This window comes from Enoplosus armatus, chromosome 17 (assembly GCF_043641665.1).
Source record: "Enoplosus armatus isolate fEnoArm2 chromosome 17, fEnoArm2.hap1, whole genome shotgun sequence".
NCBI lineage: Eukaryota > Metazoa > Chordata > Actinopteri > Centrarchiformes > Enoplosidae > Enoplosus > Enoplosus armatus.
The window spans coordinates 4,796,038-4,814,197 of record NC_092196.1 but is presented as its reverse complement, the minus strand read 5'-3'; the positions used below and the strand labels follow the sequence as shown (position 1 = coordinate 4,814,197).

At 43.8% G+C, this 18,160-nt stretch overlaps 1 protein-coding gene across 2 annotated transcripts in view; it reads right to left on the bottom strand.

The window, feature by feature from the left end:
• Positions 1–12,168, bottom strand: part of LOC139299712 (myosin-9-like) — a 30,499-nt gene extending 18,331 nt beyond the window's left edge. For both annotated transcript variants that reach the window (XM_070922568.1, XM_070922569.1), the window contains exons 1-2: positions 12,012–12,168; positions 353–684 (exon numbers count right to left, since the gene is read on the bottom strand). In XM_070922568.1, the coding sequence (XP_070778669.1) occupies positions 353–679 (327 nt within the window). In that variant the 5' untranslated portion in view covers positions 680–684; positions 12,012–12,168. The remainder of the gene's footprint in view (positions 1–352; positions 685–12,011) is intronic.
• Positions 12,169–18,160: the final 5,992 nt, after the last annotated feature.

The following is an 18,160-nucleotide window of genomic DNA, read 5'->3' as shown; positions in this document are numbered from 1 at the left end:
CAATTTACACACAATGGGGTGTCCTAGATAATGAGGAGGTTGGACAGGGAGATGAATTGGTTTGGAGACTGGTGATGGCACATTGTTTTCTATAAGCCACTGGGGATTTTGTAACAATTAAAAGGAAAATGTTTTAAACCATGTCAATGAGACCAAGTGTTGTTTGGTGAACAAGCACATCAAGAAAGTAGTAGCAACACGATGCGGAGGAGAACAAGAAACGTCTTGGGAAAAACACTCGAAATGGAACCATAGCTAAAGAAACGACAATTAGCCCCATGCATCACTGCTTTAGAAATTACATTACAGCTAAATGAAGTACAATGTGCGTCCATGACTGCATCATACTCACATATATGAGACCAGAGTAGTATCTCTCCTTTAGGTTGTGAAGCACAGAGGCCTCGTTCAGGCAGGTGAGCTCGGCCATGTCCTCGACCTTGCTGAACTTGGGCGGGTTCATCTTCTGGATGTCGTCCTTGTTCACCTTGATCTTCTTCCCAGAGTCTGCCAGCTCGACCACGCACTCGTCGCCACGCTCCTCCTTCACGGAGCCAGCCTCGAAGCCCAGGCGCTCCGAGGGCACCCATACCAGCTTCTTGGTGGCCCAGTCAGCCTGTGCCAGTGGGTTGTTGACCAGATTGCGGTCCACGTACAGGAACTTGTCCGCGGCTGACATCGTAGCTGTTTGGGAGAGGTAGATGTGGTTAGTGTATGGAAATGGAGAAAATCATTGACAAGTCAGAAACCCAGACATCAAACCACAAAAAATATAAACAGATTAATTCTAATGATCCTTTATATATGTTTAAATATGTCTTCAATAATATCTGTCAGGAGAAAAAGCAGGGTAGTTGCGTAAAAAAGGTTTCATTTACAGGACCAGACCTTTGCTACCCTTCCATCTTCACATGCAATCACTGAGGAATGCAAAGGTCACCACTGATGGGATGTACAACAGGAAGAGTCTGCCCGAGTCAGGTCAGGTCGACATAAAACACCACCATGTCAAACGAGGCTCCGTGTTACTTCTTGGCTAACAGCTGTGAATACTTAATCAAATTTCCTGCTGCTGGAGCATCTGAGTGACAGAGGAGAAACATTTGCCCAGGATCAAAGGGATTTAAGTTCATCTCCCAGCAGCAGACATGCCTCCAGTTTGGCCGAGCGCTGCAACAAACACAACTGTCTGTTTGCTGGTGGGAAGCCTGTGAGGGAGCACAACTTTGTTGTCGTTCCTACTGGTTAGTCAGGATATCTGTTCAGAGGAGGGCAGTTGACTGAACAAATAGTTCTAAAACCAGTAACTAAAGTTTGCATCCTGCTTCAGAGGAACCGTAAAGATAAAGGATCAAAGATAAAAAGGAACAAGCAAGTTTCAAAACACCAGAGTCATCATGTTCTTTGTAATTGACTGTTTCTAGCTTTCGTAAAGTAAAGTAAAGTAAAGATCTGTTGAGTGTTTCTTGGTTATTCTTCTGATTTAGTACAGAACCACATTGACCACAAGTTTTCTTGGTCACTCTCTCTTGGTAGCCTACCATCACTTTTTATGTTTTCCCTTTTTTTAGACTTTGATATTGGGTGTATATGTTTTTAAATTCCCCAGGCAGTACCACCATCTCCACCTCAAATATTCCTAGGTCATCAGTAAACATTATGCCGGGGGCGATGACTTTTTAGGAGGCAGGGGGAAAAAAACTGGAGCTAGGTTATTGTGGTCACAATGCAGGTAAAGCTCTCAATTTCCAAAAAGCTCTCTGCAGTGGAAATAGGCCACTAGTGAAACTCCTTGCAGTCAGGTGAAAAGAAGTATCTGCCAACTCCGTGCGCGTTGAAAAAGGCACATGATGATCCACATTTTTGCAGGCCAAAGGTAGACGTCGGTTGGAAACTTGCCAACGAGCTTCTACAACAGCTAAGTCAACATTTGCTGTGCACTTTAAATACACGATTTATGTAACGACTGCACTGATTATGCACTTGGAGGACTGTCTTCAAACTATTTGTCTGTGTTGCAAGCAGCGATGAGCAGATTGAGGTGGGAGATTAATTGTCAAACTAGATGAAAGCTTCCCATAAAATGGTTAACATTAAATGCTGTGTGCAGGAGTTTCATATCAAAGATGACCACACCGCCAATTGTTCAGTATCAGTATCTTGTATAGACATGTGGACGACAACCTCTGCACAATCTGTTCTTGCTTTGATACAACAACAAAAAGCTCACGAATAACGTCTTGTTGACAAGGAGTGCTGCGGTGTAACCCATATAGAAAGTGACTCGACGAGTATTACCAGTATCGAGGGAAGTACTTGAGCCAACCCGCCCTGCACTAAAGCAAGTGCAGAGAGACTCAATTAACTGAACATGATGTGCTTTCACTGACCAGGGCCCCAGACCATCTCAATTATCATTCCAACACAGCAGGAGCATGACACCGTTTTCCCAGCACCACCAGGGTCATTAGCCTCTGTCAATGTTCCTGCACCTCCAACGCAAATGTGGGAGTTGCTCTATAAAGGCTTGTTTGTGTATGCTTGTATGGTTGTGTTGCCCATACGCAAAACCTAGGGGCGGGGCGTATATATATATATATATATATATAGTCTTATATTTATCATCACGAAATAATATAGTCCTGGTGCCAAATTCACGTGTATTTTCAAAAGGGGTATTTCAGACTACAACCAGACAGATACTAGATTTTTGAGGCCAATACCAATAATCAGGAGCTTTTAAAAAAATCTGATAACAATAGTGATTCTTTTAGACATAAACAACAATCTTAATACGGATCCCTTAGATTTTTTATTTTGACGAAGATGCATAATGAGCGAGACATTTTACAGTCAGTGCTCTCTGATGGACAAACAACGTAATAATTTCTAAAAAAGGACCTCAAACCTAATTTGGCATTTTTGTATTGCAATTTCTAGTTATCGGCCGACATACACTGATACCGATATATCTAGAATAAGTTAATATAGGGTAATATAAAGGCCTGGTCGACTTATCGGTCTACCTCTGTTTCTGGCAAAATCTTTGCAAAACTCCATCAATTATGCTCTTGCATAATGCAAACTAACTACGCAGCATTCCTTAGCTGTACTGAAAAAAGTTCAGACCCTTGAGACCCTTTAGAAAGAGAAATGTGGAGGTTGCTGCGTTTAACAGGGTTATGTTGGCCCCGTCTGTTCCAGCACATTAACCCTGCTCTGTGAGAAAGAAAGCAGAGGGAGAGCTATTCTTCTCATGACCTGCCTCCCCTCCGTCCTCCATCACCGCTCTGTCACGCTGCACTACAGCTGACGTCCATCATTGCTCAACCCGCCTCCAAAAACTCATCTCTTGTGTACCGACCCCATCCTGGAACAGAACGTGGGGCAAATTAGTCCTGCTGTATGTCTCAGCTGGCTACACGCTGCCCTTCTCTGCCTTCAGTCACCCTCCTCTCCCTCTCCAGGATCCTAACACCCCCCCCCCTTCCCCTTCTGTTTATCCAGTCTTTTCAGGGTCGCATTCCTCCCATACTCATTCTTTATCAGGGAGAGACAGCGAGCAAAGGCATTCCACAAATTTCTATCCTCTAGTCTCCCCCCTTACATCTCTCTCAGACTTATTCTCTGGCTTCCCTTCCTGTTTTTTGCCTTTAGGGGTTTCATCACTGAGGGGAGATCAGCATCACCTCACAGCTGCACAGATCGAATAGACCTGAGCGTGCTCAGTCCCTTTGTGGATGTGTCCGTGTATGTTCCCATGCTCCTTTAAAATTCACTTCATCAGTTGGCCCCATGCAGGGTTGAATATGAGCCACAACTGATTATAATCCCTGTAAGCTTTGTTGTCTGGCAAAAACAAGAAGGGAAGTAGAACAGGCCAAACACGCCCGAAGTTCTGGTGTTGCTTTAGCTTGCTATGTTTCATCATAATACCCAAGGTGTAGGGAGACATGCTGGCCACCATTAAAACAGCATCTCAAGACACCATGTGTTGCTGCAGTCAAATGGCCAAAAAAAAAAAGCATGTATTGCTTAAAAACAGATTCATATTACTAATTGTAAAGACCATTCACAAGAGACTGCAGACCACAGATACTTAATGTTGCAATAGAGAAACGGCCTGATCGTATATTTGGATTAGGGCTGCAACTAACAATTAATCTGCCAATCTTTTTCTAGATTAATCGTTTAGTCTAGAAAATGTCAGTGTAAAATGCCAAAAAAAAGTCCTCCTCAAGGTGACTTCTGAATATCTTAAAGGTTTTGGCCTGTTGGTCAGACAAAAAACAAACAAACAAAACAGTAAAACCTTTCAATTAAGAGGCTAAACTTAGGGACCGTTTGGTATTTGTGCGTGAAAAATGACTTTTGACAGTGACAGTGTCAAAATAGTTGCTCATTGATTTTCTGACGATCAACTAAGCGTTTCAGCTCTAATTTGGACATTATTTATAGTCAGGTCTGTTGATGTCTGCCTCAGTCCATCTCACATGCTTGCCACAGATAACTCAGTGACACACTTCTAACTGCCTCTCCAGAGAGCGTTATGAGGACTAAAATTACTCCACCAGCTATTCTAGTTTGACAAGCGCTGTTCTATATTGAAAGTAGAAAGAAGTGGAGGGATAAAGAACTCCAATCAGACAATTTTAGACGTAGGCCTTCCCTTGTGGAGGCTAACAGTTATAGTAAGACATGGATGTTGACTTTGTGATAAAACAGCGTGCATTAACACTCATCCCGCCCACCCCGACTTGAGTTTCATGGCTCAGGTTCCTGCTGCCGCCCTGCCAAGTCCTCCATAATCCTGTAAGGATCAAGGTTTCCCCGATTCGTGTCACTTTGCGACACAGCTGGGCTGTGAAAGCATTCACTATCTATTCTGTTGAGACCCATTTACGATGAGATTAGCTGGTCTAGATACTCGTAAAAAGGATTACTAATTAATTGAATACATGGCAGTAGGTACAACACACAGTCATCCCGATACCAACCCTTGGCAAAAATCCCTGAACTTTATGAAACCTGACTGAGATACCATTAAAGGATTATGTTCTAAAAATGCCAAAATGAAAACAGAGTTAGCAGTGTCCTGTCAAAGCAGCGGCCTGCTTGAAAGAGGAAGAGGAACCATAAAATAAATAACACAAGGAAAAGGCCAGTTTTAGAACCGGCCTCATCACAGAGACCAGAATGTGGTATTGCAAAGAGGAAGTAGCGCAGTAGCCAGGACTTTGAGAAAAGAGGTGGAGGAGGAAGAGGGAGAGGAGAGGAAAAGGGAAGAGCTACAGAGCGTCCTTTTCAGTCCCGACTGTCCCGTTTAGAAAGCAGGTCAACCTTGATCTTTATAAAACTGAGGCCATCCATCCATCAGTCAGACTCCCTCTCATTCCTTTCCACCTCACCGACTCTCCCCGAGTCACTGCAAAACCCAGGAGCTGCTACAACCTCTACCACAGCATGACCATGTAGAGTCAAACCCTCCCGCCCCGGCTACAGGGAACCTATAAACCAGCTGTGCTGCGTTGACTGCCCCATTGACAGGAATATTAATAGAACAGGACAGCAAAGTCAATAACACTGTACTCCCACCAACTGCATCCCCTCACAACATCCCAACTAGCTTAAGCCGAGCCAAATCCGCACGTCCTCAGCTGTCCTCCTCGTGCTGTGGATATTGTTTTGCACTGTTTGTCACCCTTGTCTGTTTGGCTTCAACTGTTTATCTTACCCTTTCCAACAAATACGCCAAATCTTCTAGTGTCAGTCCCTCGTGAGTCTTGGCTTTACCACTTCCATCCCCCTCACAGTGCAATGATGTAGTGACTGCGAGTTCGCTCTCTCTCTCTCTCTCTCTCTCTCATGAAGGTGAGAGTGGGTGCCAGATAGGGATTGGAAAGGTACTGAGTCAGTCAAAATTCATTATGGGCTCACACGTCTGCTCTCTCCCTCCCCCCTCGTCTTCCTTGTGGGAAGGGTGGGGCAAGGAGAAGAGAGGGGAGGAAAGAGGAAATGACAAACTGAGAAAACTATTTTGCCATTTGTGGAACTTGTTGTGTGCGCGAGTCTTTCAAGGTGGCGTTTCCTTGAGCACACGCTGAGTGGCTCTGCGGACTGAGACGTAAATTAAGCCCTCGCTGGAAAATAACCGCACTGCATGACAGATCCCCATCACTTTCCACATTACTTTTCACATTCCTGCCCCAACAAGGATCCAATTTCACTTTCAACTGTAAGCTGGCCAATGCCATCCACCATCTTACCAAAGCCCTCGGACAAAAAAGGCTAGGAACCACTGGGGTAGGTAGATGAACTAAAGTACCTCTTCATCATCACCACCTAATTTCTATTTTATCAAAATTAGCTCAGCTATTCCACAGTCTTTCCACATACCCCCTGGGGTACAATACCCCTGGTTGGGGACACAACTGCTTCTGGTGTTGGACCATGCAAGTTAAAACACTCTGTATAAATGTTTGAATGATTTGTCCAATGGGAGTCAGAAGGAAGGCCCATTGTTAAATGACAGGGTGGACAGATAATTAGGCATAGGGTGTTGGCCTGATAAGCACATCATTTCCTGGGTCACAGAACAAATTCCACATCTATCCCTCTATCTGATTACACCATTGAATGCACAACTGACTGGTTATTTGACAAAACAGAGCAGATACTGCACCAGTTTGCCCTTTAACTAAAACACTCAGTATTGACCATTAGAAAAAAATAGATATATGATTACGTAAGCCTTCAGACGGTGAAGGAATGTGGAGGGGAGTTAAGATACAGATTTCAGTTTGTAAGCAACACTTTTTTCTGTGGAATGCTGTACTGGCACAGCTAGATCTTTCATTTCAGACAGACCCAGTGAAAGAAAAGAAAATCTGCTATTACCACTTCACTTCTGCCTTTATGTTCCCATAATATTCATCCCATCTCTGCTACCAGACAGCCCTCCTCCTGCTACTTCACCTTTGTGGATCATCGTGTGGGTCCTTTTAGCTATATCACCTGTTATCTCTACCTCGGGCACTCCCTTTGAGTCACTCATAGGCTATCTCGTTTAAACAATCATCGCATGAAACAATGCATTCACAGAGCTCGGAGAGCCACATGCTCGTTTGCCTGACATTTAGTGTGCAATACAATTTGGACTGACATGCGAAAAACAGGTCCAATGGGGGACAGAAGATAGACCCATTAGGCAGCATGTTTCAAAGAGTTTGAAGTGTCTGCCATGAATGTGTTGCACAATCTCCCGAGTACTAACCACTTCTCTATAGAGTCACAAGCCAGGTGTGCAGCTCACACACCCCCAACCACGGACAAAGTCTATTTTCTGGCATGTACAGTGCTTTACCACAATCACCACAGAACAGATCTCTTTTCTGTTTTAGGGTTATTATGTAGTGCCTCTCAGCTTCTGAATAAATGCACCACTTCACATTACATAACCTGTATTTACACTAATGAGTCAAATGCATTGCAGAAGAATATCACTAAAAACACTGCCAGCGAAAATAACTTTTCAAAAACTCTTTTCTACAACTACAACTCTGACTATCACCAAAACATTAAACTGCCACTCCTGAGAGGGCTAGACTGTAGGTCAGTAATCTTTGATCGAGCATTACCTCATCATTTATGCCACCAAACAGAAAGCAGTATTATCTGCTGAGTTGCAGGTAATCAATCATCATCATCATCAAATCTCGACCAGTCCTTTCTGTATATAGTCCAAGTCAGAGCGCAACCATTTCCTGGTATTGTTGGCTTCTATTGAAACCTTACAGGTGCGTGCTGTGAGGGGGGAGGATGAGGAAAGGATGGGGTTGTGGCAAAGAACACAAGCACAGGAAAAGAGGCAGGGGAGGGAAAATGAAGGAGAACGTTGACAAGGAACAGACATCACCGAGAAAGGTCTGACGAGGAGACTGAGACAACGAGGAAATGTATGAAATAAACGGCAGTGAAAGGAAGTAGGAAACCCACAGTACAGCACTACGCCAGACATATCCTTGAGCCCAGTCAGTTCAACCCTTCTGGCTGAGGCAACTTAATTATGCTGTTCATGTCAACCAGAAGAAATGTTTGGGCACAACAAAAATAGACGAGACATTCAAGAAAAAAAAGATCTGTTTGAAAGAGCTGAATTAAAGGCCACCATTAGTGATATATGGTACAATGTGCAGACAGTATGTGTGCGAGCTGTGTTTGATGCTGTCTGCATCACAATACATTTAAAAAAAAACAAACAGACATTGTGTCTATTTCTGGATACACAAGTGAATTCCACCCAGTGCAGACTATGAGCAACACTATCACTACATACTGAGAAATGGCATGATCAGCTCTGCCATGGTTAATGGAGAATCTTAACAGTCTCCGCTCTGACAGGGATGTTTTGCCTGCATGAATGAATCTCAGCTGACTGTGTAGGAAACTAGGATATGCATGACACTTCAACAAATTATCAACAACAACAACATGTATTACTAGAAAATGCATGTGTAATTTACAGGAAAAACAATTGGCACAGTCCAACTGACAGCCTCCTCACCAACTCTGTTAACATATTGTAGAGGGATTTGGCTCAGACTAGGGTTGCAACTTAGGCCAATTTTCATTGGTGATTAGTCTTCTAAATATTTTCTTGATTAATCAATTCCTTAAGTCGATAAAATGTCACAAAAAATTCCTACTTCCCAAAGCATAGCTAATATTTTCGATAGCTTGTTTTGTCCGACCAACAGTCCAAAACCCCCATGATATTCAATTTAAAATCATTAAAAGACCACGGAAACAAGAAAATATTCACATTTGAGAAGCTGGAGCCAGTACATTTTTAGCATCTTCGCTTAACAAAATGACCAACAATTAATCGAGTTTCCCAGCCTGCGTTATCAGCGTTTTTCTCTTGTCTTAGCCTGACAATTTAAGTTTAAAGGGATAACTGAACCTATGAGTGTAGTTAGAAGGTTACACACAGCAGATAAATTATTATAAATACTTCACATTTGTTCAAAGAACCATGAGACTGAGTGTCACACTCTCATTTGCTACAATGTCCTTCAATGAAACCTAAACATCCACAGCCATGTTCACACAGACTGTATCACTTTGAGAAGATTGAACAGCCTCGCACACCAGCTCCTTGTTCACATTTTAAGACGTCTGTGTGTAATTTTGTCCAGCCTGCAGTACATAACTCTCCCGTGGGGCCACGAGTATGGACATTGCTGACACACAGATGATGGAATGTAACGATCTCTGCAGGGGGCTCCACAACAGTCCTGAAACTGGCAATAAGCGAGAAGAACTGGCCTCCAGAGAAGCTATTGCACAATGAGTCGCAAGGGCTTAATTCATGACTCAAACGCAACAACAGGAAATGACATACTAGATGTCATCCAATGTGGCCCTTTAAGGCTAGGTGTTACTTATATGCGTTTCTCAAGCAACACAGCAAATGACGAGGACTGCTCTACCAAAGAGTGGGTGTATCATCCGGAGAGACATCACATGAGAGATGACTTTGATAGAACAAGCTACAAATGGCTACACACACACACACACACGTTTGTATTTTTTAGCTACTGTAATTACTACTTTAGTGTGAACCATCATTTGCCCAATCCTTTCTATGCCTGAGTATCAAAAAGATATTAATGAGGTAAGCTCACACTGAGGTTTAATAGCTACTTGGCAGAAAACATAAGCAGAATAGTAAAGTGTGTGGTTCTGATTACTCCAAATGAGAGCATAGAGGTGCTGCTCTCACTCTCTCCCCACTAAAACTTTGTACAATAAGAAGCAGCTTTGGGGAAAGGAACGCAAGAGTTGGGAGGGCTCTGATGCCCAGTCTGACTTGGGGTTCATGCATCATCTTTTTTTCTTGCAAATACTCACACGCCACACAACTTGCAATACTCAAAGTCAGTAGGGCGTGCAAGCATACCAGAGTCTGTTTGTTTCCCAGAGCGCAAACACAATGATGTGCCATCTAACAGAGCAAACACAAATTGTACTGACAGAGCACCACATTTACATAGGTGAACAACGACAAGGCACGGATAGGCCTGATGAGACTGTGACACTTTATAGATCCGAGGAAAGTTCAAACCTGTAAAAACCTCTGTCGGAGAGTCTGGCCTGTGGGAATGAGTGTTACTTTAAGTGTTGCTGTAACATGTGAATGTGTAAATAGGCTAAAATGTCATAGGGGCAAGGCAATATGGGAAAAGAATAACAATAATTATAAGACGCTCTTCTACCTAGAAGTTTCCTGATCCACATTCTTCACTCTAAATAATGCCACTTTGTCTGAAGCTCTTTACTCATTAAACTCAAGACTTGCTGAATATCATGTTTGTATTTTATTTATCTAATATTGTTATTCTGTTTCTCCATATTGTAATTTTACAGTTACCCTTTTGGTCTACTCTGTATCATGGCATTTATTAATATCGGTGCGTCCTGGAAGAGGGGTCTGTTGCTCTTCCTGATGTTTCTCATGTTTTACAGTTTGTGAAGCCCTCTAAAGCAAATTTGTGATTTGAGACTTTAGGCTATATAAATAAAATTGTCTTAACTTGGCTTGATATTGATATATCCCATAAAATCGCCATGGAAAACTCTTATGTTGCCTAGCTGTTGTTCATCACAGTGGACCGCACTGTAATTAGAAGACAAACCTGGTCATTTTCAGCTGGCATTCTTGTGTATTTCAGGAATCATTCTGGCATGAATCAGGCCAACTAATATAACAACCAATGCCCATCTACCTCTGTAAAATGCTTGGTCATGTTTCAATTATCAGACCAGATCCCCGGTGGATCCCCAGAGTCTGTTCAGAGCTTGACAAAACTGCATTTTCCTACTATGCACACACCCTGGGCTTGGAGTAACTTACAAGCCAAACTTCATTTGGAAACGCTTCCTTCACGCGAGACATTCAAATGCCACATCCAAAACGTGTTTTATGAACTCTACACTGTAATTTTGTCCAGGTATCTCTTTTTAAAAATAGACAATGTATCTCAAAATACTTAGTTATTTATTAAAGTTATAGAAATAATAATGCTTTTAAACCCCATATTACAATTACAGATAAAGAAATATTGATATACTGAACTTTCATAATTTTTCTCTTTCTTTTCAATATCCATAATACTCCAACTTATATGGTTTTGTTCCATCAAGGAGGCCCACATGTTAACATCTAGTGAACTAAATCACAGTCAAATGTATTGCTCGTTTATCGGGGGTGGGGGGCTTGAAAACCCCTCAAGGGCCCCCGTATGCTATCAGCAGGAGTATAAAGAAAGAAGCACACAGACATGCAGATGACATGGTTCAGTGAGGTCGCGCTGGTCGGCGGCGGAAAAGCACAGCGCCGTTTCTTTTCTTTTTTTTTCAGTCCACCGGTGAACCAGTGACGTCATGCCGCCAGCCAGACATATTACCGGCCACACACAGCGTCGGTTACTGACCGCTACACAGCGAAAAGTTTAACCCAACCAACAATTAATCATACGCTTCCCCGTGTCCCCCGGTGGAGCCGCTGTACGTGTAGCCTCAACTCACTTTTCTCATTATTTCCACTTGAGCTCAAACTCCTCACCGGCCTTTTCTGCAACTCATTCAAGCGAATCACTTCCTGTCTCTGCAGTTGTGGCTTTTAGCTTCTCGCCAACTGCCACACTGCTGATGCTGTATTTGACGACCTCCGCCTCACATATCGCACACATACGTACGTGTATTGAGGTTTGAGGACTATCATAAGTGTACTCGGGTGCTGTAAAGTTAAAAAGAAACCTCGGTTTAAATCTGTTAAGGAGGTCCCGCTCCACCCAGCGCGGTTGCTGAAGTTGCAGCAGTGAACTAGTTAGCAACCGCGCTTCCTGGTTCACTGCACTTGCTGGAGTGACGGGCAATACTGAACGGCTTATGGAAGGAGTACATAGAGAGAGCATGGCAGACAAAAGTGCTCAAGTTGGAAATATTACCTGCTTTTTGGGTGCAGGACGCCTTTCAGAGGGTGGCTAACAACAACCGGGTGGCTCAGTCAGCGTCGCCGTGAGTCAAAACTTCTTTTCCTGTCGACAGCAGCTTCGCAGAGAGTCCAGGCTAAACTACAGTGCTCGCTTCCTCCCTCTCTTTCTCTACTTCAGTCACTCTTTCTATCTTTTTTTTTTTCTCTCCCCTTCTTCCTTCTGCCCTCCCTCCTCCACTGGCTGCTCACTGGTTCGCGTAATTTCACTCAGTACGTAGCCAGCCGGAGCCTGGGTGCGGTCCAGGACCAGGCGGGACCCAGCCCGTATGTGCCGCCCCTCTGGCCAATGGCTGTCGCGCTTTGATAATCCACACACTTTTGGACCAATCATGTTATCCGAAAGGCGCGCACAAGTGGAGGGGTGACAGCCACTGGGCAGGGCAAAAAAGCGCAGAAAAAAACTGAACTTGAAAGGGTTGAGAGGAGGGAGGGGAGAGGGACGGGGGTACAGATAAAGCTGTGTTTAATGAGAAAGGTATGTGCATACTAAGGATTTTTATGACCATATAAGTACCAGTCACTCTCAGGATGGACTGCATCATCCAGGATCTCCATCATGTGTCAACAGGGTCCAGTCTTACCGCTGTCTGCTTTCAAAACAAGTAGCAGTGATGGCTCCAAGTGTTTGATACTATTTCTACTGTTAGGCTGCCAACTATCAGACACATCCCACTGACACAGACCTGTCTGGGCTACTCTATACTGCTGCTCATATCACTAATGTAATAGCAGTAGTAGTAGTATTTGTTTTAACTGTAACAAAAACTGTCAATATTGTAACCTTGTTGAAACTGTACACTTGCCTTTGTCTGATATTGTAACGAAGATGATGTATTCATAGGCATTATATTAAAAGTACTGCACTTTATTCATCCATGCTCCTTTCTCCCCTCCAAAAGCAGGTCAGAGGTCAGCGGCACAACAGGGCCTTGAACCTCTCACTGTTGAACAATTTAAAACTCTCAGGGATTATGTCACTGTTAATAATTTCACCCTAGTGGCCCTGTTTCCACCAAGGGAATTAAAATATCTTAAATAAACGACTTTATATAAACAGTTTGCTCTGGCTTGCTTTAGTTCTTAGATGCAAGTGGAAAATATTTGGATGATTTTAGTAAACTAGAGATGTTTAGAATCTATTTTACATGTAAATGTACAGCTAGATGAGTTTAAAACACTCTCCTCTGACATGACAACGTGACTTCTTTTTTTATTTTATTTCACAGTGTCACTTTTAAATCTCAATAACTCCACTTTTCAGCATGTTGTGTCAGTGCTCGTGTGCTTGTTATTTTGCATTGACCATTTGCATTTATTCAAATGCACCAGTGCACCTGTAAAACAAAGGATTAGATCACAGGAGCTAACAAGACATAAAGTGCAGTACAGTTATGTGATTTACTCTCCCAGATTCCCATCACTCAAACAGGTGAGCCTACATTCATGACCAGACACGTTAACACTACATGGGAACCGCTGCAGGTGATGATCTAATTAATCTGAGGGAGGGAAACACTTGTTCAGTCTACAAATCACTCCTGACATTTGTTTTTCTCTGCTCTTCAAAAAGGCTTGACTTGTTCTCGTGAAGTGGAAGCATTAGAGAAGAACATGTTTATGTAGGTGAAATCAAATATAAAGCAACAGATATCTGGAAAATGGTTGTTTAAAATCCATGTAGAAAATGAGGAAAGTCTGGCACTGGTAGGAAAAAGGAACGGGTGGCGGGACGGTGCAAGAAATCTGAACAAGAAAGGGATGAGTGAAATGATGGATGTTGAGATGAAGAGTTCTGCGGTGCCACTGCCAGAGTCCACACAGAGGAGTGGAACAGTACAATGTGAACCGGTTTACTTCAGATACTGTCCTGGGATTCAGACAGGGTGAACTTCAGTGGAACCGAAGGCACAGAGCCAATGCACATGCCACAACCAGCAGGGAGATATTAGCAGTGGAAAGTAAATATTTTTCACTTTCCCAGTGTGAAACATGGATTGAAAAATCTGCAGCTTTTTTCAGACACACAAATTAAGTCAAAGTCAAAGTCAAATTGATATATATCGCACATTTGACACAATGTGAGCTCAATGTGCTTCACACACACAACAAATATGAACATATTTAAATAACACATTTTCCCATTTTACCCATCAAGAGATCAATTTATAGCAGTGATTTTCAACCAGGGGGTACATGTACCCCATGGGGTACTAAATGCAGTTGCCAGGTGGTACATGGAAAGATTGTAGAGTAGCTCAGCACATGTTCAAAGAATTAAAAGTATGATCTGATTAAAAAATGAATATCCACATACTGAGTCCCCTGTGAAACTTTAACACCACGGGTTGTGAAGAGTGCGTGGAAAAAAGGCAACTCCGATTTACCCCAAGAAGCCACATCACAACAGGGGCTCAGGCATGGCTGGCATCCACTGACAAACACAGGAAAATCACATTTTCTGTTCAATGTGTGATTTATGTTCGCTACGTGTCATTATGAAAGGAATGTGTCTGTGTGTTTTCCTATACGTTCAGCAGCCCGGGCATCACATGTATGCCGAGCAAAACACTGCACATTCAGCATGCCGGCCTGGAAAATTCAATAAACCTCACACTCGCTCCCTCTCTGGGATGGATGGGAAATATCCGAAACTTCAGCCCAGAGGTCAGAGGTCACCCTGTCACCCAGTACTTGAGCAGGACCAGATGCCGAGAGAGGAGAGGGGCCTAGAGGAGGAGAATGAGGGGGAGTGAAAGAGAGAGGGGCTACTTACATAGAAAAAATATTGAAATAAACAAATTTGAACTCAAAGCTAACTTTCAACATAACAAAAAGTTCACATATAATAAAAAAACTTGTGCCAAAAAAGCACATAAGTTACACAGAAATGGCACGAGACACAAAACAAACTGAGCTGGGCACAGAAAGAAATTTAAACACAGGCATGAATTACCAAATATGGACACTTCTGACCTCACTATCTCCCTCCCTCTCGCAGCCTCCCGCTCTCCTTTTCACTGTGACCTAGTCTCTCTCTCTTTTTCTTCCAGTCGGTTGTAATAGCAGCAGGGTGTGTCTGTAATTCGGGGTGTGTGAAGCCATTATGTGATCCAGTAAGAAAGAAAGGAACCCATTCAGTGACAGCACGTTATTAAAAAGGGTGGCATGTTAACTCACTGACCACTCTCTCGCTGTGTAATTACTTGTGTGACTTCATGTGTGTGTGTGTGTGTGTGTGTGTGTCCGTGCCCCCACGCATGACACATATACATGTATGTATCCAGCAGCTCAGGTCTGTGTCAAATTTGAGATTAAATGGTTGGTTTAATGCTCATGTCTGACCCAGAGCCTGCTATCTGACGTACACTGAGAGAAGATTCAGTGTGAACACATCGCAGTTCATTCCAGCTACCAACCCTTCCTTGTGTTTTGTTAATTCCCCGGTCATGTACAAACCCCCTCGCCTCAGTTCACACAGCCTCTTGACATGATAAAGCAAAGCGTTGGTTTGTGTGCTTTTAAGATTTATTCTGTCTTCTGTCCTTTTAGTTTCGCCCTGTTTCCAGCCCCCCCCCCCCCCCCCCCTCCTCCTTTCCTTAGTAATTAGTACACAGGAAGGAGTGATAAGACACATGTTGACTCACAACACACAGGAATGTGGAGTAAAGGCAAAACACACACAGCTTTCCCTCTTTTGTTCAGTTGCCTCTCTGCTCATTCATCTTCTGCACTGATTTTTTGACGACATCTCTAATGCACACTAAGTTGACATGATACTGTAAGCCGCGTGTGTGTGTGTGTGTGTGTGTGTGTGTTGCATGGGGAAAAAGATGGAGTGATATAAACAGCTACAGTGGTGGCTTTGTCCGTCTCGTGGTTGGTATTTTTCTGGAAAAGAAAGGAGACCTAACAAGGTGGAGGGCAGCATGTGTTTCAAATATAAATACAGCTATGTATTTACTATAAACACAGAATGCTCTCAGGCTGTGCCAGATCTGGGTGTTGTTACAGAGCTGCTCGCTCTCCCACACACACACACACACACACACACAAGTTTCAACACAAAATCATGCACTTCACACACTAACACACAGCAAAAGCCTGTGGATCAGAGACAAGCAACTTCCAAACAAACACACAGCGAACATTAACAGTTTCAGGCTCTGGGAAAGGCGGGCAAACTGGGACAGAGTCACTGGGAGAAATCTGCAACTCTGCCTCTCGGCCCGTTTGCTCAGCAGCAGCTGCTGGCTTCCCCTGTCTTTTTTTGCCTTATATGGTCACAAGAGTGGTTGAGTAAGAGAGAGAGACAGCGGGAGCGAGGATGGAGGTGTGGTCTATTGTTTTTGGCGGAAGAGGTGTAGGGTTACGCGCTGCTCTTGAACCTTTGGAGCTTGTCGTCATCTATTCAGTCAGCTCTTTTCTCCGTCTGAAGGCAGACAAAGAGGATGAGCAGACAACATGGTGTGTGTGTGTGTGTGTGTGTGTGTGTGTGTGTGTGTGTGTGTGTGTGTGTGTGTGTGTGTGTGTGTGTGTGTGTGTGAAGGGGGGTCAGCTTGCTTCATGAGTGTGAATCCTGAGGCCTAGAGATCAGTCACTTATTACTAAAAAGCAGACAGAACAGGCAGAAAGTGGTTAAAACAGCTGATCATTAACAAAGGGTGCTGTCATGCAGTCCCAGACATCTCACAGCTATGCAGGAATGTCTTTCATCCCTCGCACAACAATTGCATTAGGACATCTGGATCACTCGCTTTCCCTCACACCTGCTTATGTAATGCCAGTGGAATCCCCCCTATTCAGAAACCACTGGGTCTCTGCCTCTGGTTGCTACTGAGCAGCTCTGTATGAATACATCCTCCGGCTGCTTCGTCTGCGATGATCTAACCTGAGCCAGGACCACTAAAAGTGCAGATGGAACATGTCAAATGATGTGCACTTAATAAGCAGTGTGGCCCTCTGTCAGCTGCGGCGGGCTCTGTAATGACATGCCGGGATGGGAGGGCAGACATGGGGTGGGAATGTTTTTCGGTTAGCGGGTCGTGAGAGAAGAGGGGATGATGAAATGATGACTGGAGGGACTCTCTGCCTGCAGGTGCTCTCCTGTCTCCTTCAGCCTCGTGTGACCTCATTTGCTCGAGTGTTTCTGGCAGGCAATGACACAGAAATGCCTTAATCCTACACTCCACAGAAAGAGTCCTTGCATGGAAGGTGTGTGTAGCAGCACTTCGCAGTAAAACAGGCGAAACACTAGAGAAGTATATTACTTATTTTGTCTTATGTAAACACTTTAAATGTCCTTGTTGTTGAAAGTTGCTGCACAAGTAAACTTGCCTTGCCCTACAATGTTGATTATTCATGATGCCCAGTGATAACCAGTTGGGAACCATGGCAACCACAGCAACTTCCAAATAATCAGACAGCGCCAAAAGCCAGAAGTCTGGCACAGGGGGGGGGTCTGAGGCCCCACACTGTGTTCAAAGGCTGGAAACAGACACCTTTGGACAGGCGAGAGGCAGACAGGTGAAACTGAAAAATGACTTGGGGACGCCACCTGTGTGCTGGAGGGTCAGAGTCTGTCTGACCACAGTGCTTGTTGACAGCCGACGCTGATGGAGGAGAGGAAGGTGGTTTGGTGGTGGAGGATGTTTTGGTCAGGTGTGAAAAGCAAGACATTATGAAGTCAAGATTAGAGAGGAAGAAGGCAGACGCTGTTGATTTGGGGTGTGTGTGTGTGTGTGTGTGTGTGTGTGTGGGGGGGGGGGTAACAGAAGAGGTAATTTAAAAGGGCAGTAAGTGGAGGGTGGTGTGTAGGCGTTCCAGTTGCACTGATGACAGGGTTGTGACAGCGTGAGCAACACCTACATGTTCAGACAGAAGGCGGAGAACACTATACACATAGTAAAACAGGGACTAATTGAGAGCTACTTCAAGTTCATCATTCTAACACTGTCTCTCATCCGTTTCCCTTAAACTCAACAACCAACATCACATTTCTGCAAAACAACCAACACAGGCAAAGTGCATAACCTATTGCATCAGTGTTGTTGGAGACAATAAACCTGGTCTTTTTTCCAACTACACACAAAAACACAATTCAAA